The following is a 22001-nucleotide window of genomic DNA, read 5'->3' on the forward strand; positions in this document are numbered from 1 at the left end:
AGATTCTTTGCATGATGATGGTGCCTCCATATGGGCACGGGATGATGACTCAGAAGGGCACTTCAAGAAACAGTTGTTTGGTCCCCTACACCCTTCAACCCTTCAAAGCTCTCACTCCGGAGGGTAAACCCTTTGAAGGGATTAGGGCATAGGGATGAGCTCTTCCGAATGGAACGCAGGGTTTATCTTCACATCTTTTGCTTGCCATTACGAGCCCACTCTCCTTCACGTCAGTTTCGGTTTCTTATAAGCAAAATAGATTGCATTAGCGCCCCCTTTTGTCGGCCGTCAACATCACTTAATCTGACACTTTTTCTTTGATGATGAACCAGCCAGGCCGACGGCCGTCGGATGGACTTCTCCAGAACGTCCAGATGGCCAGTCCGCCCCTGGTCGATCCCGATGGCGATGGCTCGTCGACCGCGGCAGGCTCTTGCTCTCCGTCTGTGGTGGGCTCGGGCAGACTCTCCGTGAGGCAGAGGGCTGGGTTTTGGGTCCGGAGTGGGACTGGCGAGATCATCCTCAAGTCCAACAGTGAACGGAGATCCGTTTCTTGCCAGTACCCACTCCACAAAGGTGGAAAAAGTCTCTCGAGGACACACCTCGGATGACTTCACTCTGCAGGCGTCGTCCGGAGCTGGTGTAATTAGTTGCCTTTTGCCGAACTTTTTTTTCCTCCCTTTTCAAATCTCGTATCACATCGTAAAGGCATTTATTTTCAATAAAAATGAAGGAAATAATCAAAAAGTTGAAAATAAAGTATCGGGTAGGGGTAGGGAGGGGTTTATAAACTATACCTACCTCTTCCGGCTTGTCTGATTTGTTGTTGTGTTTTCTGATTTGTTCATTTGTTTTCGGATTTGTCATTGTGTTTTCTGACTTGTTATAATGTTTTCTGAATTGTTGTTGTGCTTTCTGAATTGTTATTTCGTTTTTTAGACTTGCATTTGCATTTGTAATTTGTTATTTTGTTTTCAGAATTGTGATTTGCTTTGCACTTCACGGCCACCGTACAAACAGGACCGAAACAAGAACAGAAGACAGAAACTAAATGAAACACACAACAAAAGAGTTCATATCTGTGACACCTATGGCTGTCAATTAACATCATTGTGATTCATTTCATGATTTCCAAACTTTTTAGTCTTTTTCCCAGAATGAAGCAATAATATTATACATTTTATCACATTCAATCAAAGAAAATGTTTTTAATTAATAATAATAATAAAAAAGCTTTTTTTTTTTTCATAAACCCACTTTGAAAACAGACTGGTTAATGTTTTGCTGGTTAAATCTGTCTACCATACAGCTTGTTATTAGACATTTCAGATTTATATTAACATAAAGAAAGTACAAAAAGATTATGACTGATAGACATGTTTATGGTTTTGGCAGCTTTAGAGCAGCATAGGTGCTGTTGATTTGGCTCAACCGAATATTTCTACGGAGCTTGGAAAAATCCACCTCAGCGTACTGAAAGAGAAATGAGGACAACAAATGTAGCATTTCAGAAGCAGTTGTCTATGAAGCAAAATAAATGTTATAGAAGATACTATGTTTCACATAATTTACCTGTAATTGCTGTGGATCCTGATGCTGTTCTGCAACTTGTGTCGGTTGTAGATCAGCGTTGAGTTGTTGTGATCGATCAGTAGACCTTCTGTTCCCAAATACAAAAACGTTTAATAGTCCTGTAAAAGGAACAGTAATTTACTCTTGTACTCTTACTTGTATACTGCTTCCTTATAATGATGTATATATAAATGTTTATATAAATTTCACATAAATGTCAAAATAACAATGGTAGCCAAAATTCTGCATTGACTAATTTTACTTTTGCTTTAATGAATAAAAAACGTTATATTCATATTTTTACAGATCTGAAAATAACTCACCGATCAGCACAATAATCAGAAGTCCGTTCATCAGAGCCGATATGATGCTAATAATCTGCCATTGTGTTTGATTCTGATCAATAAACTGTATGATTGTGACACTCAGTTGAGTTGATTCTGTAATGAAAGTTTCCACAGTCTGTTAAAGTAACAACTGTTAGTGTTTGTACAATGTCTGTGATTATATAAAAGACGATATACTTATGTTTTTCATAAGTATCTAAAAAATGTAGTACTAAATGTGATCATCAGTGTGTTTTGATCACCGAAGAAGCAAATTATCTCACCAATGATGAATATTGTGGTGCTGCTGCTGAGTTTTGGAGGTGTCTCTGTGTTCATACAGTAATAAACTCCTAATTCATCAACAGTCACATTATTTATAACCAGACGATGTTTAAACTGCACTGAATATTTTTTTTTTCTGAATGTTTTATTATGGTAAAAATGTGGTGATGAGGTTGAGAATGATGGTAGAATCACTGTTGGAGGATCTGCTGTTTTCAGTCAAATCAAATTAATATCATTTTCATCAAGATCACAGTTTATGCTCACATTTGATCCCAGATCAGTTACTAGATCTGTCAAGTTTGCTCTGACCACACTGTACACACTTTTTTCAACACCAAATGCCCAACACCAACGTTGTTAAGTCAAGCATGCTTTTATTGTGTTTTTAAAGCCATCGTTTTTTTTTTAAGTCATATTTAATCTCAATAACCAAAATTAGCAATTTTATCCCCTACCCTCACCCAATAAACAGGGCCACGACAAGTGTCTGATTCAGGAGAAAATGACTCTAATCAACCAATTTTATTTCGTTATTTGAAAACACACAGCATATCATTTGTAGTCCAATTTACAAGCAATGATTGGTATGATTATAAAGAATTGGTAAATAAAAAACATGACTCAGAGCAGATTTTGGCCTGATGTTGCATCAAGCTGGTACTGGTCTCAGCAGCATCATGCATCCTGTCAGCTAAAGCCGGGTCATGTGTGGCAATGAAAGCACAGCTGGCAGAAAGCATGATGGCTGACTCTTCAGAGATGTGTGTCTCAAATGACTACTACTACTAATAATAATAATCTAATAATAATAATAAATGTAAAACATGAAGTAATGGCATCAGGCTACACACCAGCCAACTGAATCCATCTTTGTAGAATAAGCCTCAAAATTTAGAGTATTTCATATGTGCTTGTTTGCTCTAAATTGAACCCTTTTGCACACAAATTTATTTTAATTTACAGACTTTATAAACCTATTCCTTTTTATTGTTATAACATTTGTCTTCAGTTTGATATATTGTGTGTGAAAAGCAGGAAGTTTTCTATTACAATTTTGAGGCGTATTCTACATAGATGAATTCAGTAATACGTTGTTTTGAGATCGTATCAACATTGTATTAAATACTTAATATTTTAACAACATCAACAATCATAAAATATATTTCATTATAATTAAAACATCATGCATATGGGGTGAGGCACCAGCGCACGCTTGGACTGGGTGCAAGTCTGGCGCTGAGGAGCCAAAGGCACACTTTTATAATCTGACAAACAGACATTCGTCAAAACAATACCAACCCGTATTATACATTAAATAGACGTTCTAAGAAGATATTTATAAGTTCTACATTAAAACAGAACACCAAAACAAGACTGTTCAACCTAGAACAATTTTGATAATTAACTAGGTAAACCAATTTGCATTGGGCCTGCACTTCGGAGACCACAGGGTGCTAGAGGGTGCTCAGAAGAGCCTCAAAGGTTTAACCGTGTTTTCAGGTCGTACCTCGTAAACATGAGGGCAGCAGAGGACTAATAATAAAACATTTTTTCTGAAGAGCGTTTGTTTTGAGATCGTATCAACATTGTATTAGAAATTTCATATTTTAACAACATCAATAATAAAAAATATTTCATTACAATTAAAACATGCACCATCAGTTTTATGGGTGCTCAACAGAAAATGTTAATGTACTAAGTTGGCCTCTAGATGGCGCCAATTGAAAAGTGCTTCGTTTGTATTCTGATATCACGTCATCCCAAACTGCAGATGCACATGCCACTAGACAAAATGGCTCTTGTATTTTCTTAAAATAGTTCATTATTTTGTGTGGGGGAAATAATTATGTGCATGTGTGTCAGTACTACAACGACAAGTACTAAGATTTAAGTCAATAAAGAAAATGAAGAGAAACACAAAGCATTTCCTGATCTTTTTTTGACAATCTTGGTGTTTATTGTAAGTATTGCATTTTAACTCACAGCTAGAATCAGAGTGGATGTTTACAAAGAATGGCCACAAGTTCATCGGGACCTCTGTTCCTTCCCAGTGGAAAAGCTTCGCCTCTAACAGACCCTTTTCCCCCCGAGTCTCTTGACAAAACACAGATGCTGTTTCAGGATCCGTTTAGCATTTTTCTTTTCCCCCGGAGCGACTGAGAGCTGATCCCAGACCAGCACCACTTCTCTGGGAAGTGTCGTTGAATTCGGATCTGGATCGGTACACGGTGGCCTCAAGAGGACACGGTCCATTCTCTTCAAAAAATAAAATAAAATAAAACAAAACTAAAAGCACCGGCATCTCAGTATGGGCCCTGGCTTTAAATAGTGCATATTCATAAACCAATAAAACAATATGAATGAAAAGGATAGACAAAAGCAACATGTCCTCTTGTGAGGACGACAGCAGAGGTTTGGCCAGGTGTTGATGAAGCACCAACGCACGTGAACACAAGTTCATCGGGACCTCTGTTCCTTCCCAGTGGAAAAGCTTCGCCTCTAACAGACCCTTTTCCCCCCCGAGTCTCTTGACAAAACACAGATGCTGTTTCAGGATCCGTTTAGCATTTTTCTTTTCCTCCGGAGCGACTGAGAGCTGATCCCAGACCAGCACCACTTCTCTGGGAAGTGTCGTTGAATTCGGATCTGGATCGGTACACGGTGGCCTCAAGAGGACACGGTCCATTCTCTTCAAAAAATAAAATAAAATAAAACAAAACTAAAAGCACCGGCATCTCAGTATGGGCCCTGGCTTTAAATAGTGCATATTCATAAACCAATAAAACAATATGAATGAAAAGGATAGACAAAAGCAACATGTCCTCTTGTGAGGACGACAGCAGAGGTTTGGCCAGGTGTTGATGAAGCACCAACGCACGTGAAAAAAACGCCTCCGCGACGTTCACCTCAGTTTGTTCTAAACAATGAATTTACACCCGACTAAAACAGTCAATACTAAAACTCTTAACTGGGGTGAGTACAACTACTCCACACATATGGGGCTGTTCAGCAGCCAAAAGCATTTGGTTGATGCTGGATCGGGACACCTAGCAGATGTCCGTGTTGCTCTATTTGCAGGCAGAACGTTTACAAATTAAGACTTGGCTTTGAAACGCACTACAATACAGCTCTGCATTTGGGGAGGAAATATAAAATAAAAATAATAAATCACAGACGGAGTGAGGTTACGGTTTAGAAGAGAATTAGGAAACTAAAAGGGAGGGGAATGCCATCAAAGATTTGACGAATGAAATAAGTCAACCCTTAATTTCCTCCGATTTCGGATCAAGGGGAGAAAATAAATACTAAGTTACTTGAGGAAAGTTAATCAAGTCTGAATGTTTCTTCTCACACAAAATAAAGAAATTAACGAGTTTAACATACAGTACAGGGGGAAGCAAGAGTTCGTGGCGCTTCGCGCTGATTTTGACGCGCATGCGCCGCTCACTCCACGTCCACAGCACACGACACTAGTAGTGGAATGCCTTTCAGCTAAAACGAATAAAATTCTGAACATAAGATCGAATAAATAAAGAGCGCCACTCAGAGTTAGCATGCCTTAAACAGAGGTCCGCGCTTTGGCGTCCCACCGACCACTGCCTGCGGTCACTCGTTCTTGTGTGTCCGATTTTAAGTACTTCAGTGTGTTGGTTGTTTAGAGAAAGTCGTCAAATTCCTCGGCCAGCCACAGAATTGAAACTACTTAGGTTTCATCCAGCATAATGAACAAATAATACTGTCCATGCCACCGCAAAAGACTCTCAGGAGGAAGATAGTCAATCTTTGCAAAAATATAATTTAAAATGCACAAAACACAAGACATACAGCAATTTCTACCCATGGGTAACTACCTTTTTTTCAACTCAGTTTTTATTTTAACTTTAATTTATTAAACTATCGTATTTATGTACAAAAGCGAGCAAGTTGGCGTTGCTCTTTTGGACGGACACGAGCGTTGTGTCTCAGGAGTAGGAGTGCTAATGTGTTGATCTGACTACAAGAGTTTATTGCTTACTTCTGCCAGAAGAGACATCTATAGTTAAACACAGGGGTGGATATTTCTCTGACGTGGCGCCAGTTCTACAGAGGGCTCTACGCGGTCGAGTGCAAGATCGCTGGGTTTTAGCTGCTGCGTGGAAAGTAGCTCCACAGTTTAATGCACCAAAAATTCCCACAGCCATGGGATCGTAGATTTTCAGTCGTCTTTGATGAACGCAGTAGATCTTTCTGCTTTATTGGTTTTGTCACGTAGCACCAATGACAGTCCTCATCGCCGTTGAGCAGCGACGTTAGAACCATTAGACCGGGTGTGAAGGAAATCAACAGGTTTGGGTTTCTTGGGTTGATATGGAGTTACACATGTCAGGTGATCCAATTTGGGTGGGTTTAGTTGAATGTTTCACTAGTGACCAGTTCACGACCCATTCATGTAGAGAATTAACAATCAGGGGTTTGAATTAAAAATTAAACATCTATTTTTATACATTTTGGCTTTCCTTTCGGAAAAAGGGGATTTGGATAATGACAATTATCAGAAAAGTCTCTTATTCAGGAATGTAACCATCTAATAATGCAATTATAATCACAATCACAGATTGTTTCCATCTCACTCATATTCTCTCAGATACATTCACAAACTTAAAACAACACATCAGGCATTCTATAGGGCGGGCGGTGTTCTGGTCACCTGACTTAAATAAGAGTCTCTGATTGGTCGAGGAGGGAAAGGTGGGTAGGAGGCAGGACTCACTTCGAGGGCTGGGATAGTGTGTGTGTGTGTGTGTGTGTGTGTGTGTAAAGGGGAGCTCGTTTTATGAGCTCAAGGCCAGTTTGATGCTGCAGGAGGAGTAGCCCTCATCGCTGGCAGTGCTCTGTAGACTGCTGTGGTCGTCCAGATCGCTGGTGCTAGCTGTGCTGACGCTGTCCAGCTCTCCATGACAGAACTCTGTGCTCTCCACATCCACCTCCATCTCTTCTGTGTTCACAGAGAGAAAGAGAAACAAAGTCAGACAACATGTTCATAGCATCGTGTATCACATCAGGTATGTCACATGAAGTGGTAAAAGATATCTAGCTTGGCATTAGAGACAGAACAATAGATGATAGAACGATAGACAGAATGACAATAACAGATAAATAGAACTACAGAACGATAGAATGACAGAATGATAGAATGAACGATCGATAGAATGATAGACAACAGAACAATAGATATAACAGAATAATTAATAGATAGATAGATAGATAGATATAGATCGATCAGAATGATAAATATAATGACAGAACAATTGAACGATAGAACGACAGACAGACAGACAGATAGATAGATAGATAGAACGATATAACGACAGACAGACAGACAGACAGATAGATAGATAGAACAGAACGATAGATATAACAGAACGATAAATAGAACAGAACGATATATAGAACAGAACGATAGAATGATATAACGACAGACAGACAGACAGATATAGATAGATATAACAGAATAATTAATAGATAGATAGATAGATAGATAGATAGATCAGAATGATAGATATAATGACAGAACAATTGAACGATATAACGACAGACAGACAGACAGACAGACAGATAGATAGATAGATAGAACAGAACGATAGATATAACAGAACGATAAATAGAACAGAACGATAGATAGAACAGAACGATAGAATGATATAACGACAGACAGACAGACAGATATAACGACAGACAGACAGACAGACAGATAGATAGATAGAACAGAACGATAGATATAACAGAACGATAAATAGAACAGAACGATATATAGAACAGAACGATAGAATGATATAACGACAGACAGACAGACAGATATAACGACAGACAGACAGACAGACAGATAGATAGATAGATAGATAGAACAGAATAATAGATAGACTGACAGAACAATAGATAGATAGAACAATATAACGTCAGACAGACAGACAGATAGATAGATAGATAGATAGAATGACAGAACAATAGAATGATACAACGATATAACGATATAACGACAGACAGAAAGACAGATAGAACAGAATAATAGATAGACTGACAGAACGATAGAACGACAGACAGACAGACAGACAGATAGATAGAACGATAGAATGATAGATAGATAGAACGATAGATAGATAGATAGATAGATAGATAAAGATGTATTTATTTAAGTTTACATTATATATAATAGATATATAAACACATGAAGCTCCAACCTTGGTCGGAGTCAGAGCGGTCGGATCTCTCGGAGCTGAGGGTGGAGCCTACACTGTCAGTGCGTATCCTCTCGCCCTCCAGCACACCCCCGCCGCCCCGCAGCAGGTCCAGTCGCCTCCGGAGGTGACGCTGCTCTCGCTCCAAACTCTCCAACTGATACTGAGACTTACGCTCCGCTTCCTCCAGTTTCTGTGGGAAGACAAAGAACGGTGACTCATGGATAATTACGGAAAATCACTAACGGCACGCACAAAAGAATTCACGGTGTAATCAATGGTTATTACAGCTAATGCACAAGTAAAGACACGTTCAGCGCTACAAGACCTTTAATTTATTTTGTTCCTTTTTGGGAAATTTATTGGGAAATGTTGCAAGCCAGATTCAAACCTGCATTGATTTGCAAGAGCACTAACCAAAATTTTAAACAACTTCATTAACATCATGCTATATGAAATAGCAGGACGGGTGATTTAAATAGGTGTGTTTTGTCAAGCTCATGTGACTAATGGATTTGTTTACTACAGTTCTGAACCCAGTTCGGATCAATAACCCCCCCCCCCCATGTGACCTTTGTGCCCTTATAATACATTATATCTGTCTGTAGTGCTTGACATGTGTTTTACAAAAAAGCTCTTAAGGCATAGAAACTGATTTGTCACATAAAGGGACGTGGCTCTGCTTACAGAAAGCTGTGGGTTTTTTGTAAGGTGTTGTAGCTGTTTAAATGTGCGGATGTGAATATTTTATATAAGTGTAGTCTTTTACATACAATAAATAAAACGGCTTTTATTTGGCTACTGATCAGACTTTATCTGATTAATAATCTGATTTTACTGTTAATTTCTTTACGTCTAAAACGTTTTTAATTAAGAAAGTGTTTTAGTGTTTTAATGCAGTGTTGTTATTGGTAACAAAAAAACAAAAAACTATTAAAATAACCTGTTACATTTTAGTTAATTGAAGTTCAATTTAAAAACCTTTGTTACATTTTAGTTACATTTTTAGTTAATTGAAATTAAATTTAAATAAAATACAAATATTACATGCAAAACTTAAACTAAAAAAGTAAAATTAAAAAAAAGCCTTGGCAACTACCTGACATAAAACAAGTTTAAGTTGATATACTAAAATTATTAAAAATTAAAACTTAAAAAAAAGCAGACAAAAAAAAACATAAGATGAAAAAAAACAAAAATAATTACTAAAACGTACAATAAAAATAAAACAAAACAATTAAACAATTCAAAACATTACTAAATATTTTATATATTAATAATACTAAAATAACACTGAATATGCTGTTGATAGTTATTCATATTGACATATGGAAGAGTTTGGAAGTTTCTGGTGTCTTATCAGCTGTGTGGTTATCCGCCAATGCAATAATCTCAAAATGTCAAAATTAAAAATAAATAAATAAATGAATGAATAAAATAAATGAATTAATTGACAAAGAAGTAACAGTAAATGTTGTTTAGACTGGACAGGAGATCACAGGCAGAGACAGGAGCTACAGGATGAGTAAATGTGGCGAGTCAAATTCGAACTCATATTTCCCACATGAGCACCATGGCTCAGTGTCAGAGCATGTGCGCAAACCACCAGGCCACAGCTCCGACATCATTAGCTTAATTTAGGAGCTCCTCTCAAGTGTGTTTACCTTTATGTGTGTTTTGGCCTTGTTGAGCAGTCCCAGAGTGGTGTGGCGGCTGCAGTCTTGTCCCAGCGGAATGAGAGTCTTCAGTCGCTCCAGACACAAACGAAGGTGGGCTCGCCTGAAACATGACAAACTGAAACGTCAGCCTCGTACACACACGCACGCACACGCCCTGAAAAAACGCAATGAACTCGCTGTACCTGTGTGATCTGACCAACCGCTTATGAGACAACACCTCATTCTCTGGCTTAAACACAAAGCACACACACACATGCCACTGACTACCTGAAGATTGTATTCTAGGAACTCAAAAGTTGAGGTTGAGATTGTTTCCTTTCTGTTGCAAAAGTGACCTATGTGTCCAACAGTTATTAGTGTTAACTAAAACTAAAAATAAGTATTTTAAATACTTGAAATAAAATAAAAATTAAGAATGAACAATAGAACCATATAAAGAACAACAGATGGAACCAAAGAATGGTAGACATAATAGAACTATAGACAGAATGATAGATAGAACAATCAAGAGACAGACAGAAAGACGCTCCAGTGTCTGCCTCGGTGTGTGTGGACATTGATTGATCAACCTGGTGCATTAATGGCTGTCAGGGAGCAGACTGGTATTTTAGACTTACTTGTAGCTCATACAAATGACTGCACCAGGCCTCTAATTCATCTACACCCATTTTGCCCAACAACCCCTTCACCATGGCAACCAGAAGTAACGCAAATATCTTTAAAGTACTTCTCACGCTATCTACATATCATCTGTCTCCAGACATGACAGCGTCACGGCACGCACTCAAACAGTGCTTGTCGGGAAGGTCGTATATATGTGCGCGTGTTTGCTTTCGTCTGTGTGTGGAGTGATGAATGACTTCGTTTCAGTCGGCAGACAAGAGACCGTGCCAAACAACAATCACTAAGTATGTCGTCTCGCAGGCTAAGTGAAAAACAACACCTTTAAAATACCTAATTATTACGTCACGCATTAAACACCTCAGTTTCTGTGGTACCTAAAAAGATTGGTTGCATAATGCGAGAAATCAAAACAGAAACCAACGCAAAAACACACACAAAAAAAATTGACACGTAATATGATCTAGGTAAAGTTAGGTGTGTTTCAGTTACTATGAATAACTTGCAGTTCGAACGACAATGCATGCGCAGTAAAGTTATGTAACATAGATGAACTTTATCCCGTTAGCTTTGTTGCAAAATCAAAATTAGCAGTTTGATTCCTACATAGGCAGCTGCCTTCTAAAGAGGAATGCTACACTCTTAAAAATAAGGGTTCTTTATTGGTATCAATGAAGAACCTTTCTACTTTACAAAAGGTTCTTTATAGTGGAAAAATTTTCTTTAGATTTTTCAAATGTTTTTCACATTCAGAAAAATTGTTCTTTGAAAAGTTATTTGGGGAACCGAAAACAGTTGTTCTATGGCATCACTGCAAAAAAAAAAAAAAACTTTTACAACCTTTATTTATTTATTTATTAAGATTTATTTTTTGGCATTTTTGCCTTTATTATGACGGGACAGGAAGTGAAGTGGGAGAGAGATGGGGGCGGGATCGGGAAAGTCCTCGAGTCAGGATTCGAACTTGGGATAGTCCATAGTATGTCGGTGCGCTGCCCACAAGGCTATTGGCACCGACACAACCTTTATTTTTAATAGTGAACCGTCTTTGAACCTCATAAATGGCTGATATGAAAAAGTTTACATGTACAGACAAATAAAAACCCCTCTGCAAGGGAAACTCAACTTACAATTGACTCCAATGGAACTAACAGCACAATTCTGCACACCATTTTTATTGATACTTTTTTGTTGCACTGCATTCTGGGATTGCCTTTTCCTTTCCACAAAGGCAAATGTGACTAAAACAAGTTAACTATATTGCCTTAAAATGCTGCCTCTGTAGGCAGTTCATTTGGTTTTGGAACAGAGTAAATGAACGACCCTTGATAATTGTGGGTGTGTAGAATCTGTGCTTCAAAGCTGCAAGCGGAGTCTATTCTTCTGGTCAAGATCTGACGCTGGTAGAAGATGCCAAGTATTATACTCCTCTGCATTAGTCATATAGAGAACTCCACAACTCGATTTAATAATAACTCAAATCAAACGTGCCTCTTATGTTTGAGCGTGTTCAGACCTGCTCTCTCTTACACCCCGAGCAAGAATTTTATTATGACAAAACATCTTTACATTTCCTTTAAATGACTCATAAAAATAAACACACACGCTCATAGTCAGTGCTGTCATGATCATGAAATGTTGGATTATATTTAATTATCAAACAAATGCAATATATAATGTATAATGCATTCATGTGCACTTGCTTGCACTGTAATGTTTATACACATACATCTTTAGATAGATAGATACGTCCTTTCTGTCCTCTGGTGTGGTGGGGGTTTTATTAGGGGTTGAAAACACATGCTTGCTCCAGATTCTGCTTGGTTTATTGGTAAATAATGAATGGAGTTGGCATAATGCTATGGGCCTAGCATGGTAATAAGTAATGTCAAGGTCAAGAGGGGGTCGACGCCATTCGAACCCGCTCTTAAATTATAATCTGCATTGAGAACAAAATATTCAACACATTTTCCCCACACAAGTGTGTGGAAAAAAGTATGCAGATTACATACTGGCCTGGCTATTTGTCAACTATCCATATATACACATGTATAATCATAGCTTGCTTCAACAGCAGGAAATCTCACATTTTCCCACGCAGCACCTCTGTCTATGCATCCTGAATCTTAGCATTTTTCTTTAAGTGAGAACACAAACTGCATCCTCTCTCGCAATCAACCACCTATTTATAGCATCACGTGCATGTAATATAGATAAAACCCCGAGCCATAATGATGACATGGAGTTACCGTACAGCAATGTATGCACACTAAAAACGTCAGGGTTTTTTCCTACGGATTCTCCCGTAGTATATTTTTCTCCATTGCCTCACATGATGCCTTTAAAGCGTCGTGTCACATGGCTGGGTTATTGGACACCACTGCACAGATTACAAAGCAAGAACAGGCTCTGGGTTCTCAAGCCCTAGTTCGGATCTGATCAATAAAGCAGGACTGACAGCTTGATCTGGGTTACCAGCCTTGCTTTATTTAAAGGTTTGGCCATGTGCTTTATGATGTCACAACGGGTGAGCATGCAGAAGTGTCCCCATCATATCATTAACAGTCCCGAGCTATCGAACAGCTCTCAGATTAAACGCGAGCAGTATCCTCCCCCACCACTTAAACACACAGATGGGAGGCCATTATTGGTGCTAGTCCTCGGTTCTCATGTAATCTGTCCAAAAACTGGATGAAAAGCAATACGAGCATGACATTAGAGAGATGTACCAACCTATAAGCAAAGTACACTCATGCTGAGAATAAAAGCAACCTTCAAATGTGGGCAGAGAACGAGGGAGGGAGAGATGGTTGCAGATGTAAAGTTAGAAGGTGGGGGTAGTCAGGATAGAGAGAATGAAAGGGAGATGAATAAAGAGGTAGGAGGAAAAGACAGATACCGGTGGAAAGAGAGTAGAGACAGACACTATGACGGCACTATATGTAAACATGCTTGGAAACAAAGAAGCCTTTGAGCCATGCATGGGCTGAACCAATGACAGCTTACTGTACAACACACGAAGGGCGGTGGATGTGCAAAAATACATATTTTCAAAATCGAATAGTGAGTGGGTTGCCTGCATATAGCTAGTCGACGGACTAGTCTCATTCAGCATCAACAGATCACGAAGTAATGTAATAGGCTGCAAGTGTTTAAAAAAAAGGTGACTCTTTTTTAACTTCATACAGGTCTTGAATGCAATTTTCATGGTGGGATGCTCAAAAAACTGTGTGAGATGTGATACAAGAAGCAGCACTAAAAATATCAAAAACTACAAACAAACAATTGAAAAAATGTGGATGAACTAGTCTCACTTCCATTCGTCTAGTCAGTTGTTGTGCAAATAGTCAAACATTGAGACCCATCCCTAGTAGGGAGAGACAGAACGAGACCTACATCGGGCTGAGAATATACCTTTGCTGCACCCCTGGTTAAACACACATACATAAACACACGCACTACAGGCAGAGTGATGGCTACAATCCACTGGGAAATAAAGGAGCATGTACAAACTCAGACAGTAACAGCTGTGGTGGAGCAAGGCCCGCTCTGGCCCATCAGTAACACATGGATTAGTTCACACGTGCTGAGCTATAATCTGCTCCGTACAGCCCAGACCAGCAGACCCCACTCACATGCCCACAGAGTTTATGTATGTGGTCATGTGATTGCTGCCCCCATACCTAAAGCTTCTGCAGATGGCTGCGTGCATGGAAAACACAGATTCTCTATTGTATGGCACTCTATTACGTGGGTTTCAATTGGCCAGAAGGTTGTAGACACTTTGGATAATCTAATAAACGTGAGGTGATCCCAAAAACAAACGGGACGAAATCAGAAAACAGAAACGTCACCAGATGTTTGGATCACACCACTCTCTCTCAGAAAATCCACTCAATTCATTTTACTTCCCGAAAGGCCGCCTAATCCGAACACAAAAAATACACACGCAGCGGTGGTGGAAGGGCAAACAGCCATAGGACTCTTCCATAATCAGATCAAAGGCCATGACACACAAAGCAAAGGACCATGGGTGCAGATCAATGTGGTTGGTTATGATTGGACGACCTTCAGGAGGTCCACTGATTGGATGGCTGGATAGTATAGCTTTGTCCCGCATGCCATGAGGAGTACCTAGGCCAAGCATAACTCAATATATGCCATGGCACTCTGTGATAGGCCTCAGGGCTGTAACCACCACAAACATTGAGGAGGACATGTCACCCCAATATTTCGATCAGTAGTTGCCCAATAATAAAAAAAATTTTTCAGTGGCCAATTGTTAAGTTGGACATTTCAAGTTCAATTTGGTCCTTGCACCAATTTTGAACGTTTAGTTACATCCTTGCCAGGCCTGCAAACTGTCATACTTTGACACGGAGAAACAAAAAACCATACAAATTTCATTATCAGGTTTTAAGGGTGTTGCTGGTGACATTCAACTGACTGTGTCATTCAGGAATGTTACTTGCTTCCTAGATTTCAGCCTGTAATTCAAGAATTTGGTTGTACTAGTAAGGAGGAGTCTAAAAATGTTGGGTGTGGATGTATAGCAAGGTTTATGATGGCATCAAGGATGTGGGTCTGTTTGTGTGTTGTTTCTGTAACCTTACCCACTAGTAACCATGCGTGCTGCATTTGAAGCGAGATGTGCGATGAAACACTGTGTTCTTTTAAAGAACACAGTAAATGTGGGGCAAGGCAGAGCAGTAGTGGCCTCTGAATCTCAAATGTCCTCTGCTATACTCTTTCGACATAACCCAAAGACTGCCACAGGGGTGTGTGTCCTTCCCGACTCACCCAAAACACCCAGAGCTTTGTCAACCTTCCATAGCATGAGTGTGCATCTATGCGTGCACTGTGAACATGCCCTGGCACGTGTGTGTGTCTACATTGCTTACTTGACCAAAGATCATACTTCCTAAGCTGCTTTTGCTAGCCAAGAAAAGCTTACAAGGCATCAGGTCAGAGAGAACAGTCAGTTCTCAGCTTCCCTTCCAGGGGTTTCTGGAATTCCCAGGGGAAGCGGAATGTTCTGACTCTATCTTCCTCTGTACTGTGGGAGGACAACATGTAAGGTCATCGGCAGCGAGTTCTTGTGGAGCACACTTTGGCTATGGATGACGTCGTATCTTCTAAACGCACTTTATTCCTAATGATTCTCTTTGTGGGCGGAAGTGTGTTGTAGCCAATCAGCCCAATCGCCTCTACGTTCTGAAAAGATCTTTTCTTAGGGCCGCTGGTCTATTTTCAGTAAGCCAGCTTGGCAGCTTTATTCCTGAGCCTTTGCATTCTGACTGTCAAACACACCACGGCCCACACATGCACGACAGTGTGCTTAACACTCAACCAAACACCCTCACTTTCATATACCCAATAATTAACAACCACATACCCATAATTGGAAATGAAATCAGTGATTTCAGTTCAATTCGACATCTTCCTTAGCTGACATCCGAACTGTGCAACCAAACCCAAGTTCAGGAAGTTGAGGCTCACCACATATGTTCAAAGGCATCATAAGATCAAACGGCGGCATGCTTGCATGAACACGCGTGTGATATCTGTATACGTATGGTGGCTTGCGAGAGGCCGGAATGCGGTCACAAGGCTTTCATCTCCTTCCTCTTCCTTTCTCACATGCAAAAACACTGAGCTATCTTACATCTTCATCAAACAGAAACTGTATGTGATGCCTGACACAAAATGGTCACCGCTTGCCACCTGGGACTGCAGTAAGGCATTGGCAAGCAGGAAACTGTCTTTTATTATTATTAAACAGCATTTTGGTATATCATGAAAGAAGGTAACTTGGAAGGGATGTATTAAAACTTTGTGCTGTTGGGATGTTAGGTACAAAAATTAAAATTTTAGGTGTCCTATCTTTGAGAACTCTACAAGTCATGCGGAGTCAGGGTCAGTGGCGGCTCGTGGGTTTTAAAATAGAGGAGGCACACCAATTGTATTGGTCTGGTCGCACATTCGTGATAGAAAAGCGGCGCTTTCCAACTTCAGTAACATGTTATGGTATTACAGCTGTGAAATTACAAACAAAAAATACACGTTCTGAGATATGAACTGAAATGAATTGTGAATTTTATTAATATTAAATCGTCCTCCTCCCATTTTCACCTCAAAATTTTGGGGAAGCTGTGCCTCCCCTGCCTCCCCCGACGAGCCGCCACTGGTCAGGGGTAATATGGTTTTGTGTTGGGTGTGGCTGCTGACTGTACCTTCATCATAATGTGTTGTGTAATATTTGTTTGTGCTGACACTAAAGGCTGTCCGACAAGCCCTGTCCTCTTTATCTGTACCAAACCCATACAACCCCACGCCAGCGCACTGACAACCCTTCACATGTGTAGACATTATCTGAGAAACCCAGCCGGTCTGGTAGGAGATGAGTCTATTGCATGCTCACATACATATGGTGCATTAAAACTACTCAAGTAAAACTGTGTGCTTTGGTCCACCAATGATTCTGCAGCAAATTCTTTGTCCAAGTTTCCAATCTCACCCATGTCCCATCTAAAATGACTGGCAAACAAATAAACGTGACACTCCATGACTAAGCTGTGCTTAAGAAAAGTTAATAGAGCTCCAGGTTTTCATATAGAGGGTCACAAAGGAGTTCCTGTTAGTCTAGACGAGAGTTATTTTCGGTCTTTGAAGTGGAGCCTTCAGTATTCGCGTGCATAGAGCCTAAACAGCAGGCCCCGCATTGTCGGTGTCTAATGCCTATCAGATAAGCACTCATGAGACCAGAACATACAGTCCATCATCTGTAAACACTCATGCATTGCGTTCACTATGCACACAGGTGGCGATTTCAAAGAAAAACACTACCCATATGTTTGGGACATTTCAAAGAAATCACACTTGTATTCTTCTAATAATGTACACCTACAGTAAAAACCGGTTTCCTTCTGTGAACATCCTATTATGCAAATGACATTGTGAAAGAACGGACATATGAGTGCGTCTATCATTTCTGTTGTCTCCCTGGACTCTGGGCAGTAATCTGAAGCTGAGGCTGCATTAGTTATGCAGGACCGAGGGGCGGGTGAGCCATGAGGAGAGGGAATGCCCTTAGATTAGCAGAATTGGGTCACCTCTTAGTTTCACTTTTAGGTGCCTGTTGCTGCAGGAACAAGCTGAGGACAACTGTAGGACAATTCTCCCGTGTTTCAAACGTCCTGTTCGCCCTAAGTAATGCCGTTTTTATTTTACATATTTAATGAAATTTGAAAAGTAGCATCAATACTTGAGGTGAAGGGATTTTTTTTTAAGCACTACAATTATTCCTCATGATACTTTATCAATTTACTCAGGAACCACATTTTTTTGTAACTTTTATAACTTAAGACCACCATTGCATAACTTTCTGCAATGGTGTCTCATTACTAAGGATCTTACAATGTTAACTGCAAGTCTTTTCGGCAATGACAAATATACACTATTCCCTCACGTACCAACACTTGCTCTACAAAAAAGCAAAGCAGGAAATATAGCAACCAAACCACAAAGCTCCAACTTCCAATTTTGATTGTGAGTAAAAGACTGCAATACATCACTGTTTTCAACCACAACATATTAAAAAAAAACTAAAGCATTGGTCTCATATTGGGACCCAAATATCATCTCCTTGCTGACTCTCACCTTTTTTAAATTAAAATTTTAGTACCTATTTGTAGGGCTGCCACTAACGACTATTTTTATTTCGATTAATCTTTCGACTAATTTGTCGATTAATCGGTTAATCTAAGCGATTAATTTCCCACAAAAACCCCAACAACAATTTTACTTAAGAATATTTTATTAAACTATATTTTATTAAACCAAATGAAATCCAAATTTTTTATGAAATCCTTTTTTTAAAGCAAAAGTAAAGTGCAACACATATAATTATTTAATTAAATCGTAGCGTTTGTGAATTCACAATTATGCTTAATTTAATATGTCATGCAGCCTTGGGAAACAGAATAATAATGTGTTTTATGGATTCTCGTCCGTGAAATGCGTCACTTCCGGTATTTTGCCGGTTAGTTGACGCAAGCAAAATGAAGTCTAGGATTTTTTTTAAAATCGAATAGTCTAATAAAATCGACGAATCACGACAGCCCTACCTATTTGTAATCATGACAATTAACGCACGTTCAAGTTGTGGTGCTCATGAGGTTGAGGCAAGTTTAAGTGATATTGGCTTGTGATATTTCCTATCATTGCCAGTGTTCTCAGTATTAAGGTGTAAAAAAAATAAAATAAATAAAAACTTAAAAATCGTACTTACCGATTTTTCTCCAGCTCATTGTGTGTGGACCTATAAAACAAAACAGAAGCAATGAATGAGCAAACATCAACTTTCTTGTGAGTCTGTGAGGTTTTTATCATAACCCCCATCATAAGCATAAGCTCATTTCTTGAGCACTTATCTCCAGATTTAAACGTCACCTCTCATCGTGAGATCAGAGAACATGTATGCAGAAAAAAGCCTGGCCGCTCATAAAGAACAAGATTATGCATCATTAAAGGTTCCAAAGGATTTACTAATTAATCTTTATTGGGGGGTTAAACCAGCCACAACCAATCCAGTGGCTCCAGAAGGAATTATAAAGGCTCCTCTAAATGACCCACATGCCACTGCAACTCTTTGTTTGCAGCGTAAAGACAGAGAAATGAAGTGTGCAGAGCAGAGAAAGCGAGCACAACGACCAGTCTATATGCGAGCACATGAGAGAGCTCTCCTCTTCGTACAATGAGTGAGTGCCAGTGGACGCTCTCTCTCTCTCGCCCTCTCTGAGAGCACGAGTCAGTGTTATGTTAATAATGTAAAGTGAATCAGCCGTCCCCCTAAGAGGCTCTTTGTGTGGCAACATGCTGAAAGCTTTTCCAAAGCTCTAAATGGCCGGCTGAACCGGTGCACGGCAATGCCGTTGTAGGGGCAGCAAGTCGTGGATGCAGCGAGGGCCTACTTCTCCATGGGTCATGTGACCACTTTCCCTTCCCGACTATTAATACCAAGATCGTGTTTTCAGGCATCCTGTAGCTGACCTTATGGTATTGCCGCTTCTGCACGGGAGGATGCTTGCAAGCTCAAGGGGGAGGAGGAATAGAGCGAGGGAGGAAAAGACATAAAAAAACGAACTGTATGCATGTGTTTTCACAGCTCTTATTTTTGTGTGATAGGATGTGTAGTGTCAAGAGACATACACTCTAGGAAAAGACCGTATAAATGGCACACAGTGTTGATTTTCACGGGTTTTTACCTGTTGTTTTGAAATACATTACAATACACACAATGAAATACAATTTTGCATTGTGTTGTATTTAGGGTTCAAGTGTCAGGGTTCAAGGGTTCAAGTGTCCGTAAACTTAATGTCCTGGTAGGAAATTACCTGTACATTTTAATTTTTCTATGGATGTTTTTCTTACAGTGTAACACTGGCATATTCTGTATTTATTATTTGCAGCAGAAGTGAAAAAATCTTGTATTTTAATGCTAAAAAATTTGGGTTGCCAAAGGCATACAAAACAAACAAAAATGAGGATGCCCCACATAGTTTTTTAAACATGTGGAAAAGTATTTTTTCCTCACAATCTTTCCACCATCTTCATTTCAACCGAAGCAGCCTGAATGACCTCTTCTCGGGAGACACAAACAGGCACGCCAGATGATCAGATAGTGTTTCCTTTACATTCCCTCCATCAGTGCTCGCTTTGTGTACAGTAACACAGACCTGAGATCAGTCATCAAGATGTCTGTTACTTAGAAATGCAGTGAAACAAAACAGACGGAACTGACACCACACTAAACATACTCACACGCACATTGCGTCTAAGAGAAGAGGAAAAAATAACCCTTGTGAGCTGCTCACCTAAATGGCATTTTGGTCAGTGCAAAACCTGTAGCTAGATGGCATTTTGATAAACTCAAAATCTGTACCTAGACAGCATTTTTTGTAAATTCGAAACCTATCGATAGATGCCATTTTTGGTCAACTCAAAACCTGTAGCTAGACGGCATTTTTGGTCAACTCGAAATAGGGCTGCACGATATATCGTTTCAGCATCGATATCGCGATGTGCGCATCCGCGATAGTCACATCGCAGGATGTGCGATGTTTAGTATAGGCTACTGATCGTTATATTTGCCATTAAATGCCATTTTTGGTCAACTCAAAACCTGTAACTAGATGGCATTTTTGGTCAACTCAAAATCTGTAGCTGGACATCTTTTGTTTTTTGGGGGGGCAACATAAAACTTGATAAATTGCCTACAGTGAAAGAAATTCTGGGCATCTCGAAACCTAGTGAACTACCGGTACTTACACAGACGAATTTTAGGCATCACAAAAAAGTGACCAACCTAGACGGCATGTTAAACATGAATAAACCAACGCTGACGAAAATTAAACATGCAGTAAACCATGGCTTTTGGCAGATTGATTGCGTTTGTATAACCACCGTTTTACTACAAATACCATGGTTAAACTATGGTTAGTGCAGCAAAACCATGGTTAATTTATGGTTACCATGGTTTAACTATAATAACCATGTTTTTGGTTTTATTTGGTTAATTTTCGCACTGTCTACCCAGTTGCCAATTCTGGGCATCACAAAACCTAGTGAGCTGCCTACCTGGATGATATTATTGGCCATCTCAAACGCTAGTAAGCTGTCTACCAACATAACATTTATTGGCATCATAGCCGCGCACCGTTTTCGCGATTTAACAAAGCGCCTTTTAATAGACGGATTAAAACGCCTGTTATTGCATTTTCGATTAGTTTCTTTTATCAAATCGACATTTAGCAGAAAAAGACCGGTGACAATTTTCCAAAACATGTTTTAGAAGGAGAATAACGTGGAAAATTAATTTAATAAAGACGCCTCAGGCTGTTCACCTTGGCAGCCTGAAAACAACAGTTGCTGTAAATAAGAGCCATGCGTTCAAGGGTCCGGGGCAAATTTAAAGTAGGCTACTCTTCTCGTAAAAACCAATAGTTCAACCTGATTTGTTTTTTTTCCCCACTGACTCTATAGCGGACATTACCGCAGACGCGTCAAAATACACGAAAGATATCGACACTGCAGACTTTCGGTTCAAACAAAACGAAACCAAATGGCGCTCAAAAGCGAAAACAGGACGTGAGGTTTTGCACGGTCCCTAACCTCAAGCTGCAGCAGTCCAGTTTGACAATCAGCTGATGAGAGCTCCCCTCCCCCAAAACAAATCAAGCAACAACAAAAAATAATAATACACCACCTTTCAGAAGCAGAAATGTCTATTTCATTAATAA

General features: G+C 39.6%; 1 protein-coding gene across 2 annotated transcripts in view; it reads right to left on the reverse strand.

Moving 5' to 3' along the window:
- Positions 1-6136: 6136 nt before the first annotated feature.
- Positions 6137-22001, reverse strand: part of LOC107717655 (max-interacting protein 1) — an 18870-nt gene continuing 3005 nt past the window's right edge. For both annotated transcript variants that reach the window (XM_016524469.1, XM_016524470.1), the window contains exons 3-6: positions 18992-19021; positions 10066-10180; positions 8405-8594; positions 6137-7161 (exon numbers count right to left, since the gene is read on the reverse strand). In XM_016524469.1, coding sequence (XP_016379955.1) covers positions 6998-7161; positions 8405-8594; positions 10066-10180; positions 18992-19021 — 499 coding nt within the window. In that variant the 3' untranslated portion in view covers positions 6137-6997. The remainder of the gene's footprint in view (positions 7162-8404; positions 8595-10065; positions 10181-18991; positions 19022-22001) is intronic.

This window comes from Sinocyclocheilus rhinocerous, unplaced genomic scaffold (assembly GCF_001515625.1).
Source record: "Sinocyclocheilus rhinocerous isolate Xijiao unplaced genomic scaffold, SAMN03320098_v1.1 scaffold633, whole genome shotgun sequence".
In the NCBI taxonomy this organism is placed as follows: domain Eukaryota; kingdom Metazoa; phylum Chordata; class Actinopteri; order Cypriniformes; family Cyprinidae; genus Sinocyclocheilus; species Sinocyclocheilus rhinocerous.